The sequence below is a fragment of the Rattus rattus genome, chromosome 8 (assembly GCF_011064425.1).
Source record: "Rattus rattus isolate New Zealand chromosome 8, Rrattus_CSIRO_v1, whole genome shotgun sequence".
NCBI classification, from domain to species: domain Eukaryota; kingdom Metazoa; phylum Chordata; class Mammalia; order Rodentia; family Muridae; genus Rattus; species Rattus rattus.
In genome coordinates this window covers 99,408,913-99,426,269 of record NC_046161.1, presented here as the reverse complement: position 1 = coordinate 99,426,269, position 17,357 = coordinate 99,408,913, and the positions used below count along the sequence as shown (strand labels likewise).

The window sequence follows — 17,357 nt, the reverse complement described above, 5'->3', positions numbered from 1 at the left end:
CAAGAGAGAGAGAGAGAGAGAGAGAGAGAGAGAGAGAGAGAGAGAGAGAGAGAACAACGTTTCAGAAATGTTGATACACAACTGGGGCTAAGTTTAAAAATGACTGTCCAGGAAGGTGTAAAGGCCTGTCCCCCACCAATGGGTTTCCATCTGGTTCCCAGGAGCTAGTGCTGCCCCCTGGTGCTCTCAAGCAAGCTTTACATTTGTCTGCCTTGCTCCAACCTCAGAATCCCCCCCCCCCCAGGCTAACACCTTAATTCCCACATATAGTCAAGAGTAGTTCAAGCCGGGTGTCATAGCCCACACTTTTTTTTTTAAAGATTTATTTATTTATCATATATAAGTACACTATACCAGTCTTCAGACACACCAGAAGAGGGCACTGGGTTTCATTACAGATGGTTGTGAGCCACCATGTGGTTGCTGGGATTTGAACTCAGGACCTCTGGAAGAGCAGTCAGTGCTCTTAACCACTGAGCCATCTCTCAGCCATAGCCCATTTTTTTTTTTTTTTTTTTTTTTTTTTTTCGGAGCTGGGGACCAACCCAGGGCCTTGTGCTTCCCTAGGCAAGCGCTCTACCACTGAGCTAAATCCCCAACCCCGTATACTTTTTAAAATTTTTATTTATTTTATGTATATGAGCACACTGTAGCTGTCTTCAGACACACCAGAAGAGGGTATTGGATCCCATTACAGATGGTTGTGAGCCACCATGTGGTTTGAACTTAGGACCTCTGGAAGAGCAGTCAGTGCTCTCAACCGCTAGTCATCTCTCCAGATCCCAAAGTCCACATTTTTAATCCCAGCTCTTGGGAGGCAGAGATAGGTGGGTCTCTGTGAGTTAGAGGCCAGGACTATGTAGAGAAACTAAACAAATATAAGTCAAGTATCACTAGAAAATAAGAAACAGAGACTAAACAAAGTGTATCAATTTTGCCTCAGGGAAGAAAGAAAGTACTCATTCAAGGGGACCCATAGCTGGTCTGAAAGAGCAGCCAGTCTCAAGGATATGGAGGAAGGGGAGATGCTTACTGTTGCCCAACCTCTCTTGCCCTCTGCTGTCACCTAAGTTCAACCTAGTCCTGTGTGGTGTGCAAGAGGAGACCGCCTGTCTAGGCTCTTCTTTCCACTGCACCTCGCTGCTCTTCCGTGAAGTCTGACCCCACCCACATCTGCTCTTGGAGTGGGCTGACTCAGTCTGCTCAAGATCAGCATCAATGAGTCACTGAGAAGGGCGGGTTAAGGCTGTAGCAACAGATAGCTTCGGGGGCAAGTCTGGTGGTTGATAAGCCGGGGTAGCACCCAGAGAGTTCAGCACCGCCCTTTGCCCAGCGCCCCAGGGCTCCGCCCGGGGACCTGATTTTCTCACTCCTAACCGCCTGGCTTGCAGTAAATGCGGAGAGAGCTGAAAGAGATCCCTGCGAGTGCCGCGCCCCGCAACGTTTCGACTTCATGGACCTTTCCCACCCCACCCCAAATCCCCTTGTCCCTCATCCTTCATGATCATTGGCGTTCCTCTTAAGCACAGCCCTTCGAATGAATACTCAGGGTTTTCTCTCTGACCCCGCAGCTCTCAGCTCACAGTCGGCTGAAGTCCGGTCCTACTTCTTTCACTCATCCCAGACCTCCCCTACCCCTGAACACCAGCTCTGTATTCTGCGGTTGCATTTCTGCCCTCGCTCCTCGGAGGCTTTCCCCTCTCTAAAAATCCCAGGACCCGACTCCTTGCCAATCCCGCTCCTTCCGGAGGCTCCTTCGTAGGCCCCGCCTTCATACCACCCAGGCACCGCCCCCAGCTTGCTGGCCTGAGCTTATGCTGGGCCCTGCAGGTCCCAGGTCGCCACTGGGTGTAGCGGAAACTGGGGACCGCCTTAGGCCCCGCCCTCGGAGCCTCACTTCCGGGACTTAGGCGCTACAGAAAGATCGACTATGGAGCGTCAGGTGAGGGCTCGGCCCGTGGCCCCCGTGGCCTCCGTAGCCCGGGCTGAGCCTGACCCTGGTGTGTCCCCTGCGCAGGTGCTGCTGAGTGAGCCCCAGGAGGCGGCAGCGCTGTACCGGGGCCTTAGCCGCCAGCCTTCGCTGAGCGCCGCCTGCCTGGGCCCGGAGGTCACCACACAGTATGGGGGCCTCTATCGGACCGTGCACACTGGTGTGTAGACCGAGGGGACTGGGTGGCGACGGGCCGTGCATCCAGGTGGGGACTGTGGAAGGCACGCTGCTTGACACGGGCTTGGGGAGGAAACCAACTGTAGTTCCTGCGCACAGGTGTTTTGGGGGTTGTGGTAGCCCGTAAATGAATTGAAAGTGTGGGAGTAAAATTCAGACCTGCATGGAAGGTGTGGACCTCGCAGACCTCTCCAACCCTTACGTTCTATAGCCCAACAACAGTTACGTTGCCCTTAAAATTCTATGGTTGGTAGTGGGTTCTCTCCGACTGTCAGCTCAGGCTCTGGAAACCTAGGCTTAGGTTATATTAGTGAAGTGTTGACCAGGTTTTACTCAGGATGTCCGAAGACAGACTGGAAAAGGTAGGCCTTGATTGGTGGGTAGTGATCCAAACTGGCCCAGACAAGTTGAGCAGCCTCGTGCCTCCCTTGCAGAGTGGACTCAGAGGGACTTGGAGCGAATGGAGAACATCCGATTCTGCCGCCAGTATCTAGTGTTTCATGACGGAGACACGGTGGTGTTTGCCGGGCCTGCAGGCAACAGTGTGGAAACCCGGGGGGAGTAAGTGTGACAGGAGAAGTTTGTAGATGAGACCACAACCCTCCCTGCCATGCTAGCCTTGTATAAATGTCACCACATGTCCTTAGGGTGTCAAGCTCTGTGCCTCTCCCCTTCAGGGACAACTTTGAGTAGCTTCAGAGGAGCAAAGAACCAGGTGCCTGTTCCTTGAGAGTTTATTTGGTCTCTGGAGACACGGCCTGATAAACACTAGAAGCTTCTTCCTAACTAGGTCCTGGGTCCCTGGGAATCTGAAGAGAGTCAAGTCACGTAAGGAAGAGAGAGAAGGCCAGCTAGCTTGAGAAGTGTGCATGGGCTGTATGAGATCAGACTCCCAGTTAGCAGGGAGATGTCTCCCATGCTGCCCCCCTCCGACTTTGTAATGCTAGACCAAAAAAAAAAAAAAAAAAAACCTTATAAAGAAAAGGGAGAGGGGCTAGAGAGATAGAGCAGAGGTTAAAGGACCTCTTCCAGAGGTCGTGAGTTCAATTCCCAGCAACCACATGGTGGCTCACAACCATCTGTAATGAGACGTGATGCCCTCTTCTGGCCTGCAGTCACATATGCAGGCAGAATGCTGTATATATAATAAATAAATACATCTTAAAAGAAAAAAGGAAGGAGAGAGAGAGAGAGAGAGAGAGAGAGAGAGAGAGAGAGATTCATTCATTCATTCATGTAAGAGGCTATGACCAGTAAGGGGGCAGCACAAGGCTGTTTTGGGGCTTGGCAGAATCCTGACCTGCACCCCCTGTTCTCAGGCTGCTGAGCAGAGAGTCTCCTTCAGGCACCATGAAAGCTGTGCTTCGCAAGGCCGGAGGCACAGTCTCAGGAGAGGAGAAACAGTTCTTGGAGGTGAGTCTGCAAGGACGAGGTGGCAGGCAGGAGGCCACAGGTGAGGAGGATCTGCGGAGGGGCAGGCAGCCTGATACCCAGGTATCCTCAGGTCTGGGAGAAGAACCGGAAGCTCAAGAGTTTCAACCTGTCGGCGCTGGAGAAGCACGGGCCTGTCTATGAGGATGGTGAGGCGCCTGGCTGGTAAGCAGGCAGGGTGGGAAGAAGGGGCAGCCATAGCGTTGGGCTCCCCCTAATCGTCCCTCCCTGCATGTAGACTGCTTTGGCTGCCTCTCCTGGTCACACTCAGAGACGCACTTGTTGTATGTGGCGGAGAAGAAGCGTCCCAAGGCTGAGTCCTTCTTTCAGACCAAAGCCTTGGACATCAGTGCCAGCGATGATGAGATGGCCAGGCCGAAGAAGCCAGACCAGGCCATCAAGGTGCTTGTGGTGTGGCCAGGCCACGAAGGCCCCGCCGGGCAGCCCTGCATCACTGCATCCAGTGGACCTGGGAGGCCCGAATGTCTAGGAGGCAGGGCAGGGTTCTGAAGGCACTGGGCACTGAGTGTCCTCTGTTCTCAGGGGGACCAGTTTGTATTTTATGAAGACTGGGGAGAAACGATGGTTTCCAAAAGCATCCCTGTGCTCTGCGTGCTAGATATCGACAGTGGCAACATCTCTGTGCTTGAGGGCGTCCCTGAAAATGTGTCACCTGGTCAGGTCAGCAGCAACTTGGCCTGTGCCCTCCCGGAGGCAGGGTTCCCTGTTTGAGCAATCCGTCTTGCTCATACCTACTTTGTGGTCTTGTTTACAGGCTTTCTGGGCCCCTGGAGACACGGGGGTGGTGTTTGTGGGCTGGTGGCATGAACCCTTCAGGCTCGGCATCCGCTATTGCACCAATCGCAGGTGAGGAAGTGGGCAGACCAGAGGGCCGTTATGGCCCAGCCGACCATGGAGCTGAGTGTCTCTCTGACCTTTCCAGATCAGCTCTGTACTATGTGGACCTGAGCGGAGGGAAGTGTGGTAAGTGTCTGGCGTCCGCATGTGCTTGCCTGACACGCGCTTAGTCTTCCCCCGTGAATGTGTCAGTCACTCATATTTCTGTGGCCTAGAACTACTCTCGGATGATTCCCTGGCCATCTGCTCTCCTCGGCTCAGCCCAGACCAGTGTCGCATCGTCTACCTACAGTATCCATGTCCAGCCCCTCATCACCAATGCAGCCAGCTCTGCCTGGTGAGTTGGGAGGTGAGGGTGAGGGGGTGGGGGTGGTGGTTAGCTTCTTGTTGGGGAACGAAGGCTAAAGGGACATGGTCATCTCCCCCACTTGGGGCCCTCTCCTGTCTTCAGTGGATCAGTGGCTTGACCTTCAAGGTAGGACCTGGAGGCCTGAGCACTCTCGGGGCTCACGTCCTTAAGAGTCTCCTCCAGTCACTTAGTTCACATCTCCAAGAAGCCAGGCTCTACAAGGAGCAGGGGCAGAGTTGGAGGTTATACAGAGTCCATCCCCTGCACAAGGAGAGCCCTGGGTAGAAGTCAAGGGACACACCTATCTGAGACAAGTCCAGGCTACCGTAAAAGAGATAAATTAGCCCCCATCTCTCCCTAAAGCAATCCAAAGTTGTCACCTGAAGAGATAGATATCTGCGCCCTGAGATCCATGCCCTGGTGGGTCTGACCATTGTGTTCTCTTGCAGTACGACTGGTACACCAAGGTCACCTCAGTGGTGGTGGACATTGTACCCCGGCAGCTGGGAGGTAAGAGGTGCCTGGCTAGGGGAATCAGTAGAGCCTATACAAGGGCTATCTGTCCCACCTTCCTGGGTTCCTTTGGAGGACTCTCTCCTTGCTACTGTAGCCCTGTTGCCCAGTATGGTGCTATGGGTAGTAGCCTGATAGAATAAGATCAGAGTAGCCCAAGTTGGCTTGGGATGAGTGTCAGACAATGTTAGTTTGGAATGTTAGCCTTGAGAAGCACTGGGCCTGTGGGTGTGTGTTACTCTGTTTTCCATCCTGCCCCGGCAACCTTTGTCCAGTCTAAGTGAGCTGGTCCTCTGGAAAGGGGACTCGAAGCTATGAGGCTCCTCTCTGAACAGCAGGTGCTTACAGCTCTGCTTGCAGTCCTCGGGCATCCCAAGGACATGCGGAGGAAAGTCTTTTCTCAAACCACCGAGAAAGGTCCAAGGGTCCAGTGGGGCAGGTCCAGCAGACAAAGTTCCAGGGATACAGCTGGAATGCAGCTCAGTGATAAAGCACATGGCTACCTGTGCGTGATCCTTAGCACATACCTTGAGTTTGCAAGGACACCATAATAGGGACCTAGTCTGAACCTCAGCTCTGCCCATTAGCTGTGTGTCCTTGGTTGGTGCTCTGTCCTCCATGAGCTTCTGTGGACAGGGTGGTCAAGTCCACCTTCTGAGCTCCTGCGTGAGCTGCTGTACTCTGCACTCTGGTGGATACGTACGTTATCTTAATAAGGTTAAGGCACTTACATTGCCAAGACCCAAAAGGGAACAGCCAATAGGAAAACATCGAGTTTGCCAAATAAGCTCACCAGCTCTGCCTCTTCCAGTCCTCAGAAGCTTCTCCTCCCCCTCCCCCCCCTTCACCTTCTACTCAGTAAACTCCTCATTGCCAAAGGTACCCTCGTGTCTAGGACTATCGTTCTACCTCAGATTTCAGGGGCCCTGGGTGAATTCCCCAACTTCATATTCTCATCCCCCAGGCCCCTCCTAAGATGGCAGCTTACACCTTTCTACCTTTGCAGAGAGCTTCTCTGGAATCTACTGCAGTCTTCTCCCTTTGGGATGCTGGTCAGCTGACAGCCAGAGAGTGGTCTTTGACTCTGCCCAGCGCAGTCGGCAGGTAAAAGCCTCTGATTGTGTGGAGAGGTAGCATCAACATTTGCCTGGGGCAGAGTGAGTATGTGGCCCTAGGAGAATGCCGAGCCTGAAAGTCTTAACTGGCTCCTTGAAGCCCTTTCTGCCTTCTGCTGGACTTGGTTTTCCTTAAGAGGACCAAATGTTTCTGATGCCCCACAGAAGAGCCCCAAGCTTTGGGGTTGGCTCTGAGATGGGTCCCTGAACACTTGGTAATGGCAGTTGATGGAGACAGGATGGGCCCTTGAGGGATGATGTGCCGGGATGTGCCATGGTCCTTTAGGTATGATATTACTTGTTCTCGTATCTTTCTGCTCCTTGCCTGGATTATCTAGTACTTTGTGAAGGAATTGAATCTAGATCCAGGGTTATCCCTGTTTTACACAGTAGCCATCACTGTAGGCCAAGTGTCCCTAAGACAGTAGAAAGGACATGGGGGGGGTTGGGGATTTGGCTCAGTGGTAGAGCACTTGCCTAGTAAGCGCAAGGCCCTGGGTTCAGTCCCCAGCTCAAAAAAAAAAAAAAAAAAAAAAAAAAAGAAAGGACATGGGGACAGGCCCCGTCGGGCTGTTGGATGTGCTGCTACAAGTGGTCTCCCCTCTGTTTAAGGACCTGTTTGCTGTGGACACCCAGACGGGCAGCATCACCTCCCTGACAGCTGGTGAGCAGGACCTCTGCAGTAGGGTGATGGCTGGGTGGGTGGATGGCAGCTTAGGAAAAGCGCTAGAGCTTGGTTGGCATGGGGCAGCAGTGGTGTGCTCCACACGCCCTGTCCTAAGGTCACAGACCTTTCCTGCAATCTATTGTAGTCATCCACCTCCTGCCCAGACCCTGGAGAAACCTTTGCTGGACTCTCTAGCTTTCCTGCACTCTCCCCTATGGTCTGCCTCGGAAGCAGCCTTTGAGTCCTCCACCTACCTGGACTCTGCACTCTGCCTATATCTGCTTTCTCTAGGGCGGTCAGCAGGAAGCTGGAAGACAGAAAGATGCTGTCTTCGGGTTTCCATTGCTGTGACGAGACACCATGATCGTGGCTACTCTTAATAAGGAGACATTTAATTGGGGCTGGCTTACAGATCCAGAGGTTTAGTCCATTATTGTCATGGCGGGGAGCGGGGCAGCGCTTAGGCAGATTGACTGGCAGCAGGAAGAGAGTGACAGTAGACCTGACTTGAGCTTCTGAAACCTCAAAGCCCACCCTCAATGGCACACTTCAACAGGGTCAAAGCGACCCTCTTAATAGTGCCATCCCTATGAGGCTACTGGGGGCCATTTTTATTCAAACCACTACAGGTGCCAAAGTCCTAATTCTGCACCTCTGACTTGGGACGCAGCTCATTACTAGGGTGTTTCCCTAGGGTATACAAAGCCTCGTGCACATAAATAAATAGTAGTAGTAGTGGTGGTAGTAGTAGTAGTAGTAGTAGTAGTAGTAGTAGTAGTAGTAGTAGTAATACACAAAGCCTAGTAAAGCCTAATTCACGTAAGTAAATGGTAATGACAATAATAAATGGATAAGCTTTAGCCCAGTCCTCTTTCCTTCACCCAGTTTTTTGGGCTAGGCTGCCGTTCCCTTTACGTTGCAGTCTTTGGAGTAAATAGAGTGCCTTGGTAGCTTTCTGTGTCCCCACGTCTGGCAATTTTTTTTTTTTTTTTTTTTTTTTTTTTTTTGTTTTTTTTCGAGCTGGGGACCGAACCCAGGGCCTTGCGCTTCCTAGGCAAGCGCTCTACCACTGAGCTAAATCCCCAACCCCACACGCCTGGCAATTCTTGAGTATAACCAGTGTCTCTCAGATGAACAGGAGGCTTACCCAGGGCATGTGCAGTTAGGTAGAAAAGTGGTGGCCCTGTCAGGCACTTACATCATCTGCTTCCTCTAGCGGGGTCAGCAGGAAGCTGGAAGCTGCTTACAATCGACAAAGACCTTATGGTTGCCCAGTTCTCCACACCCAGTTTGCCCCCAAGCCTGGTGAGTATTGTGGGTCTCAGGCTAGAGCCGGATTAACAAGACTCCATGCCATCGAACTGGGCTCGAAGACTGACCGTGGCTGGCCAGCATGTAGAAGGGCAGAGAGGACTTGGCTCCAGCTAGTCCTGTGGTTCTTTGGGCTCGGCACTCAAGAGTAGGAACTAGGGGTTGGGGATTTAGCTCAGTGGTAGAGCGCTTGCCTAGCAAGCGCAAGGTCCCGGGTTCAGTCCCTAGCTCCAAAAAAAAAGAAAAAAGAAAAAAAAAAAAAAAAAGGGGGTTGGGGATTTGGCTCAGTGGTAGAGTGCTTACCTAGGAAGCACAAGGTCCTGGGTTCAGTCCCCAGCCCCGGAAAAAAAAAAATACATAAAAAACAAAACAAAACAAAACAAAAAAAAAAGAGTAGGAACTAGGCCAGCACAGTGTGCCTACAGAAGTGCCCAGTCATTTATTATTAGAGTCCAGGGAAACAGAAAAACCTAGAAGCCAAGAAATGTGGTAGGGCTAGGGGTGGTGGGATGTCTATTGGCATATACCACTCAACAAGAAACTTTGCAGTGCTCTGTAGAGATGGGCTTCTGAGAGCTGGCCCGCCTGTGACACTCTCCTTCCCTTTGGCAGAAAGTTGGGTTCCTGCCTCCTCCTGGGAAGGAGCAGTCTGTGTCATGGGTGTCCCTGGAGGAGGCTGAACCTATTCCTGGCATCCACTGGGGCATCCGTGTGCTACACCCACCTCCAGACCAAGAGAATGTACAATATGGTGAGCTGGGCCGATGGCGGGTGGACGCCTTCTCCAGACCCCCACACACAGCATCTGTGGCGACCCTTCCTAGCTCACGTCGAAGGCTTTCTAGGATTTCCTCTGAATTTTTTTCTGATCTTATGGTCATGGGGAGTAGCATCCAAAGATCTGAGTACCTGCTGTGGTTATCAGCACTGGGTCCTGCCAGGGCATATCCTCTGTGGTGAGAAAGTTAAGGTTTAAAGGAAGTAGGCCTCTCCCAGGCTGCTGCGACTACACCAGAATGTTATCCTTCCAGACAATAGGGCTCTCTGACAAGGCAGAAAGGGCACAAGCTTTAGGGGGCTCCATGTGCCATGGGGGGAGCTGCCTGGGCGCTACCTTGGCTGGGCTCTGTTTCACTTGATCAGGCTTGTATCAGAGCTGCAGATGGGGCCTTGGCTGAGGAAGCCTTTGGAAAGCATGACTGGTCTTGCTGACTACTGCCTTCTCCCTGCAGCTGACCTTGACTTTGAAGCAATCCTTTTGCAGCCCAGCAATCCTCCAGATAAGACCCAGGTCCCCATGGTAGTCATGCCCCATGGTAGGTATTTACCTAAGAGCCCTTGCCGCCCTACCACCCCTCCTAGCTGGCCTTTCATGCTCTGCTTCCTGTCTGCAGGGGGACCCCATTCGTCCTTCGTCACTGCCTGGATGCTGTTCCCAGCCATGCTCTGCAAGATGGGCTTTGCAGTACTTATGGGTAAGTCAGAACGGACCTGCAATTCCACTGGGGTCCATGAAGCGATGGGGTGGCCTTGGTTGTATATGCTTTTCTATGGTGCACTTACTCTTCAGAAACGGGCTGGGCAATGGGGGCACACTCCTTTAATCCCAGCACTTAGGAGGCAGAGGCAGGTGAAGTTTTGAGTCCAAGATCATCCAGGACTACACAGAAAAACCCTGTTTTGAAAACAAAAAGAAACTACTACTAGAAATTGCCCTGGCTTAGCCTCTGGCTTCATACCCTGGTGATCACGTGGATTAACTTGAAGCTTCTGTGGAAAGGATGCTGTGGTCTCTGGGTAGCAGCTTCATCTCTTGGCTACCTCCCCTTGACAGCACGTGATGCAGCTGGTCCTAGGGCCTATGTCACAGACACATGGAATTGGGTTGGGGACTGAGAACATTGCCCGACCATCTTGTCTCACTTTCAGTGAACTATCGTGGCTCCACTGGCTTTGGCCAAGACAGCATCCTTTCTCTCCCAGGCAATGTGGGCCACCAGGATGTGAAGGATGTCCAGGTAGCAGGGCGCTGGGCTGCTGGACAGGGAGGGTGGACTCATGGCTTTCGGCTGCCAGCGAGTGAGCTGTAGTGTCCTCTGCCCACACTTTAGTTTGCAGTGGAGCAGGTACTCCAGGAGGAACACTTCGATGCAAGACGCGTGGCCCTTATGGGTGGTTCCCATGGTGGGTTCCTCTCCTGCCACCTGATTGGTCAATACCCGGAGACCTACAGTGCTTGTATAGCCCGGAACCCAGTGATCAACATTGCCTCCATGATGGGCTCCACTGACATCCCTGATTGGTGAGTGTACATTAGAGTCCTGCCCTTCCTCCCACCCCATTTCCCATGGAGACCCTGTAGTCTGTATCTTTGGGTCTTTTATAGGTGTATGGTGGAGACTGGCTTCCCTTATAGCAACAACTGCCTCCCAGATCTGAATGTGTGGGAGGAGATGCTGGATAAGTCGCCCATCAAATACATCCCTCAGGTACTCAGGTGTCCTTGTGTGTGCCACCCATTCCTCCAGAGTCCGGAGCTCAGCTCACCACAGCTCCTTGCCTTCCATATACCCAGGTAAAGACACCAGTGTTACTGATGCTGGGCCAGGAGGACCGGCGGGTACCCTTCAAGCAGGGTATGGAGTATTACCGTGCCCTCAAGGCCCGGAATGTGCCTGTCCGGTGAGTGTCACAGGGTAGTTCGGGCAGCTGGTGACAGGTAAACAGGGCAGGACCCTCCAATGTCATGTGTTGCTGCTCACATAGGCTCCTGCTGTATCCCAAGAGCAACCACGCACTGTCAGAGGTGGAGGCGGAGTCAGACAGCTTCATGAACGCTGTGCTTTGGCTGCACACACACTTGGGCAGCTGAAGCCCTATGTTCTTCGTGAGCTGGGCAGCCCGTCTTGCACTTTGCTCTTGGTAAGCTCCAGGATCTGACCGAACAGCCAAGCAGTCTCCTAGGCTGTGGACTCAGTGAGTGGGCAGAGGACTAAGAACTATGTTATCATAATAAAGGAAGACACAGAGCCTGGTTTGTGCTGGTTCTTTGTACCAGGCCATCCCCAACCCCAGGTCTTGGGTTTATTATCCACAGTGGATTCATCTCTGTCATCTGACAGAGAGAAGCCATGAGAGACTCAACCCTGCCTGTCCTGGCCAATTTGGGACTGGTGCAGAGCAACACAGCTCCTTCCGCTCTGATCCCATGTGCTGGAAACTTCTACACTATCCTTGCATTCCCAGGCGCCTCTGGAAGATGGCGGCACCCTGCCCATCCACAGTACACACCCTTTGAAGTTGTTCCGGGATCAGAACACCTAGCCTAGAGTGTGCTGGTCTTAAGCCACACAGCCTCTTGTAAGGAGTCAACAACTCATTCTCTAGAAACAGAGACGAAGAAGCACTCTCTACAGACATAGAGAAAAGTTTGCTTTATGTTTGATAAGCAGCCTTGTCATCTCTAAGAGATCAAAAGCAGGTCTACTCCAGCTGCACGACCTTGTTAATCCAGTCCACAAACACAGACACACGTGTGAAGATAGCTGGCCAGCGAGGCCGGGCACACACTCTGTTCGGGATGATAAGTCCCTGTAGGACCCAGCAGTCATGGGTATAGCAGGCAAGAGGGCCCCCGTAGTCACCCTAGCAGGTAGAAGAACTGGTGAAGGCTTGACCTTGGCAATGACTGACCAACCTCCCCTGACATCCTGCCCCCTTGGTAAGCAAGTAGTATAGTTCCAGCTCCCAAACCTTCCCAGGCCGGCCCAGGGGCTCTCCCACTGACCTCACAAGCCCCCGTAGGGACCAGCAATCCCTGGGTGCATATCTCACTCTCTTGTACTTGTCTCCGGTACTTCACATTACATTCCTGATTGGAGATGACCTTCATTTTGGCCACATGAAGGACTGTGTTATTGCTTGTACCTGGAGTGCAGACAGGAGAGGACTGTTGAGCCAAAACCAGTGCTGGGCCTCCTGACCTGTGGCAGCCCGTGTCTATGCACTGTGCTCTTACCTTTGGATTCACCCCAGCCAGCGATCTCGCAGTCGGTCCCTGGAGGCACCACATACTGTTCAGGAGGTAGGCAAATCCTGGCCACGTGATGGTTCAGGATCACAGGTCTTTAGAGGGAATGAGGGTATTCAGGGCCTAAGACCACAGGCCAGCCCTGCCTCACACCCTCTCAACTTGTCCACATACCTCTCCAGCTTGAGCAGAACAAGTTGGGAGCCTGCAGGTCCGCACACTGTCTTGGCCACTGAGACCCTCTGCAGGTTTGCCTCTCCAGGCTGTGGGTTCTGGTTAATTGTACCCAACCATACCTCATATCCTGTGAGAGGCTCGTGGCTGGGAAAAGAGACTCTGCTAGATCATTCTTGACACCTAATCAGCTGTCCCAATTTAGTTTGCTTGTTGGCTTGCCAAAGGAAAGCGGCTGGGGTGGTGGGGACAGACAGTGGCAGGGAGGGAGGCTGAAGGTAGGCTAGGAGTCCCAGTTCCTAAACCCAAGCGAGGCTCACCATGACCAGATGCATTGCCGGGCGGTCAGTACCCACTGCTCCTTCACTAGGGAACCCCCACAGAAATGCTGGCCCTGTCTAGAGGAATAAAGATTAGGAGAAGCCACACTGAGTCCTAGGACACATGGTAGACCTGTCATTTTTGACAAGGACCTTTTAGTACAGGGCCAGGTATCCATCTTCTACCGATAGAACCAGAGTTTACAGTCTCAGCTCCTTCCTTGAGATAGCACTTAGGCCTCACCGATTCCGCAAGCTGACCGTCCACGGTGAGTTCCCAGGATGACCCCCCACCACACGAAGTCTATTACTCTCGTCAACTCTCTTGCCACACTTTTCAAACTGCACCTGGACTGGGGGGGGTAGGGTGGGATGAAACCTTCAGTGAGGCTCAGCGTCAAAGAAGGTGTACCCACAACTGGCCCAACCCCATACCTGGGGGGTCCAAGATGGATGGTGGCTGGTCATCATCTGCAAGACCAAGTTCACTCAGGTTAAGGGAGCCAGCTGTGGAGGTGAGATCTGAAACCCAGCCAAGGGGAAGTCTTAGGCACTCACCACAGCGTTTTAGGGCACAGTAGTCAAACAGGGTCTCTGGGTCCAAAGTATAACACCAGGGCCCATGGCTATCTCCATCCGGATTCCGGCAGAAGTTTGCCTCCAGGCCTGCATGTGGTGCTGAGGTGGGTGTGAATCTAGATGTACGGGCGGGAGGTAGGGGGAACACACAGTCAGACCTTCTTTAGACTCACAATAACTTAAGGCATTCTGCCCAAGAGTTAGGGCCCAATCTGGCTATGTGCACACACTCACTGTGGCTTATGTGGTGTCTCTGAGGACCAGTGCTGGCACTGAACGCCCTTGCGTGTCTTGCTGACTGAGCCACGATACTGTTCACCTGAGCCATGGTAGCAGCCTGTGGTGGGCAGGCAAGAGTGGTGGTTAGCCCTGGGTTGATTCCTGCCCAGGCTCTGTACCCCCTGTTCCAGCCTCACCCTCTGGCACCACTTCTTCTGTGCAGCGTGGGATCTGGTAGCAAAAGGCCACACGCAAACCAGGTCGAGATGTGAAGCACCAAGGCGCCTCGGAGCCATCAGGATTCCGGCAGAAATTCTCACGAAGGTCCCTGAGTAGTCACTTCCCTTAGGGTCCCACCTAGCCCACCAGCCAATCCGCAGTAGGCAGAAACCTCTGGCTCCGCCCCCAGGTCCCACCTTCCCACAAACTCTGCCTCCACCCACAGGTGCACTCTCCCTGCTACGTCCTGTCACCTCACTTGCAAGCATATTTCTCCGGCGCAAAGCGGTGCTGGTGCGGATTCTGCGCATCCCAGCGCTGGCAGGGCACGCCGGCAGAGGTGGTATTGGTTGTGCCTCGATAGTCTTCACCTTTTCCGCCGAAGCAGTTCGAAGCCTTGACCTTGTTGCGCTGTTGTGACTTGGATCCTTTGGTGGTCGGTGGCAGGTTGGGCCCTGCCCAAAAATTGGAATTGGTCTCTGGTATTCCTATTCCGCAGGCTTTGCTCTCTGCCCACGCCTAACTTCCCTAGTACCTCTCCTAGTTGAACCACGCCTGCCAGTTTTTTCCAAGTTCCTCCCGAGGCCCTGTCCCTGCAGCATACCGCAACTGGGCAGGTCACAGAACTCTCGCTCAACATTCGGGTCGGTGGTGTAGCACCAGGGCCGCTCAGATGCATCCGGATTACGGCAATAGTTGTCTTTCAGAGCCTTGTCTGGGAACCTGGGAGCAGTAACAAGACTCTGAGACTCAGGCCCCGCCTCAGGAGAACTGAAGCCCATCATCAACATAAGGGTTCTACCTACATACTTTTCAGGGTGGAAAGGGTGCGAGTGGGGGTGCTGCAGGTCCCAGCGTTGACACTCCCGTCCCGATTCTGTAACGTCTACCTCGCCACGGTAATCCTCGCCGTTGCACGAGACACAAACAGCTGGAAACAGGGCCAATGCGTTTCTAGGTGGGGGCAGGCCTATTACTCCCTCCTTAGGTTTGATTGACCCCAGCTGCTTACCCTCCCTGCATGATTTGATGCCGCAGCTCTGGAAACGCACACTGCGGTTTGTTGTGTAGCACCAGGGACCTCTGGGGTCCCCATCAGGGTTCCGACAGAAGTTCTCTTCCAGGCCATTCTTCGGTGTGGGCGTGTACCTGTAGACAGACAGCCTTACTACAGTGCATGCTGGTGGGGGATTCTGCATCTATAGGTCTAAACCTAAGTGTCTGGCTCACTTGTGGTCATTGGGGAACCTGCGGCTCCAGGCTTGGCAGGGCAAGCCATCAGCTGTCCTGGCCACAGTGCCCCGGTAGCTGGCCCCATTGTCCATAATGCAGGTCCGTACATAGTCTGGGGGCAATGGAAGAAGGTCAACGGGGACTGAGGCTCTGTGGCCTCTGTTGCTCACCCCATTTCTCCTCACTTGCCTTTCTTCTGGAAGAGATTGCACAGGCTCGAATGGTGTAGCTGTGCATGCAGAGAGTGCTGAGTCCACGGTAGAAGCTGGCAACCATGGCTGCTCATATTGTAGTGGAAGGCTCTGGGGGGCAGACGCGAGGTTAACTGGCAACGCAGATTCTCAAACCCTCAGCCATGTCTGGGCTACTTAGCCACTCACCGGCAGTCCAGAAGGGGCCCACAGCGTCTAGCACACTCCTCGGCATCTGCCACATCCTCCTGCCATGGCCCTGGCACCACTGGATGTAGCAGGTTCCTTAACTCTGTACCCCGAAGCAGCTGGAAGTCATTCAGCGGTGAGCGCTGCCCTGTGAGATGGGCATGGAAAATGACCGTGCGCATTAGTAATGTACTTTAACACACCCTATCTTTTGTTCATTTAGGGAAACCAATACAAAGTCCTTGGCGTGGGCCCTGTGTGTATTTTCAAGGGCCAGCTGATCCCTCCATACCCAGTAGGGAGATTATTACTAGTCTGCTAGTAGGCCTGGCACTGGGCTTTGGTCTAATACGTCCACTCCATGAGAACTGGGTAGTGGTGTTGGCCCTATGACACTTCCCCCTTCTCACCCCTCGGATGAGAATACTTGGACTTTGAGCTAAAATGCTTTTCCGGGAAAGGCCCCAGCTTCAGCCTTCTGACTCCCAGTCTGGCCTCGTACTGGAATAAAGACATACGTTACAGTGACCCATTAGGGTTAGGAGCCATGCCTTCTGGGTTTGACAGTTTCTCTGGTTGGAAGACTACCTCTGTGCTACAGAATGTTCTACTGTAGTCCTGATCAGACAGTGTATATTTGAATTCCCAAGCTGCCAACAGGCCAAGGTCACTGATCCCTGCCTAAAAGAAAAGTAAACTCTCTGAGAAGAGTTGTCTGGGCCCGGGGCGAACTCCCTCCTGAAGGCAAATCAGGATCAGGGTGGGTGACACTCACCGAGAGCCCTGGAACACTGTGACAGAAGCAGCAGTAGTGGGAGCCACCCCATTCTCCTAAGCTGGACGCTGCACTGTGACCCACCACAGCCCCATCCCGGAAATTGTGAAATCTGTCCCTTCAGGATTGGGTGACTCTGCCTCCACACCCCCGCTCTGAACCTGCTTGGACCTGACTGACGCCTGGTGACAATTGCTAGATGGAGCCTAGGCCTGAGGCCTTTGAGTCAAGTGCCTGGTCCTTCTCACTGCAGCTAGATCCCTGAGAGGCCTCTCTGTGTAGTAGGCAGGACTTAGGAGGGTTCTGTGGAAACATTAGGCATCCCTGAGGCAGAGCCCGCCTATTCTATACAATCACAAGTCTGGCTGAGATCACTATGTTGGCCTTCCTACCACCGTCTATCCCTTAGGTAGCATGTTGTTGCTACATGTGCTCCAGAAATTGCATGAAGTCCCTGGTGCCTGCTTTACTGAAGAGGTGTGGTGCACATCACAGTAGTCAGACTCTATGTAATTAAGTTCACCAAGTTAAAAACTGAAATTTTCAGTTATGCTGGTACATTTCAAGAGTTTAGTGACCACAGTGGCTGCCACTACTACTGACACTTCTATGCCAAAGGATTCTGCTAGTAGGAGTTGCCAAGATTTTCCAGCCCCCGGATTATACTTTTCTGGTCCTCACTTTCTTCCTGTGAACTGAGGAACATAATTTCCCCAGCCCGAACGCTGCCTCTCCCTGTTCAGACTGCCTTATCAGTTGACTCCCGGCTGTAGGCCAGTCAGCCCACACCCCTAGCAGCACATCCTAGGAACATTCATCTCCTCTCAGAAGTGTCATCCCAGGTAAGCTGAGGGATGTAATTACTGTTTGTAATTTGCTGACAGAAGTGGCCTTTCAGGTTGCATGTGGGTCAGGCCTCCAAGCAAAGTAGGAGTTGAGACAGGTGGACCGAGGGACCGATTAGAACATAGTCTCCTGCTACCGTTGGGCTAGGAAAGGCCGTTGGACCATCAGGTA

At 52.9% G+C, this 17,357-nt stretch overlaps 2 protein-coding genes across 3 annotated transcripts; one reads left to right on the top strand and one right to left on the bottom strand.

Moving 5' to 3' along the window:
- The first annotated feature begins 1,836 nt into the window (after positions 1-1,836).
- Positions 1,837-11,440, top strand: Apeh (acylaminoacyl-peptide hydrolase). Its single transcript, XM_032910591.1, has 22 exons — positions 1,837-1,942; positions 2,018-2,150; positions 2,602-2,728; positions 3,487-3,580; positions 3,672-3,747; positions 3,837-4,000; positions 4,142-4,279; positions 4,374-4,465; positions 4,542-4,582; positions 4,672-4,793; positions 5,255-5,315; positions 6,325-6,422; positions 7,046-7,097; positions 8,317-8,405; positions 9,024-9,162; positions 9,644-9,727; positions 9,806-9,886; positions 10,341-10,429; positions 10,523-10,713; positions 10,798-10,900; positions 10,987-11,093; positions 11,178-11,440. The coding sequence occupies exons 1-22, from the start codon at positions 1,931-1,933 to the stop codon at positions 11,281-11,283; spliced, it is 2,199 nt and encodes a 732-aa protein (XP_032766482.1). The 5' UTR covers positions 1,837-1,930; the 3' UTR covers positions 11,284-11,440.
- Positions 11,441-11,830: 390 nt separating this feature from the next.
- On the bottom strand, positions 11,831-16,402 carry Mst1 (macrophage stimulating 1). 2 transcript variants are annotated; one of them, XM_032910140.1, is made up of 18 exons: positions 16,341-16,402; positions 15,566-15,713; positions 15,375-15,487; positions 15,183-15,297; positions 14,965-15,101; positions 14,763-14,883; positions 14,557-14,675; positions 14,212-14,407; positions 13,931-14,061; positions 13,749-13,851; positions 13,494-13,630; positions 13,371-13,406; positions 13,180-13,288; positions 12,936-13,013; positions 12,616-12,762; positions 12,430-12,536; positions 12,199-12,338; positions 11,831-12,056 (listed from the first exon to the last, which is right to left on the bottom strand). In XM_032910140.1, exons 1-18 carry the CDS (start codon positions 16,390-16,392, stop codon positions 11,895-11,897), a joined length of 2,151 nt encoding a protein of 716 aa, XP_032766031.1. In that variant the 5' UTR covers positions 16,393-16,402; the 3' UTR covers positions 11,831-11,894. The 2 variants fall into 2 exon arrangements, with proteins under 2 accessions (XP_032766031.1, XP_032766032.1); XM_032910141.1 differs by having other exon boundaries at positions 11,895-12,056; positions 14,557-14,667; positions 14,755-14,883; positions 16,341-16,392.
- Between the last annotated feature and the right edge of the window lie 955 nt (positions 16,403-17,357).

Coding starts and splice junctions, on each gene's coding strand:
- Apeh (XM_032910591.1), top strand. Junction 5,316..6,324: donor TGTACCCCGGCAGCTGGGAG/GTAAGAGGTGCC, acceptor CTACCTTTGCAG/AGAGCTTCTCTGGAATCTAC. Junction 9,728..9,805: donor CATGGTAGTCATGCCCCATG/GTAGGTATTTAC, acceptor TCCTGTCTGCAG/GGGGACCCCATTCGTCCTTC.
- Mst1 (XM_032910140.1), bottom strand. CDS start 16,392: ATGGGGTGGCTCCCACTACTGCTGCTTCTGTCACAGTGTTCCAGGGCT. Junction 13,631..13,748: donor GAGACACCACATAAGCCACA/GTGAGTGTGTGC, acceptor CCGTACATCTAG/ATTCACACCCACCTCAGCAC. Junction 12,763..12,935: donor CGGCAATGCATCTGGTCATG/GTGAGCCTCGCT, acceptor CTCTTTTCCCAG/CCACGAGCCTCTCACAGGAT.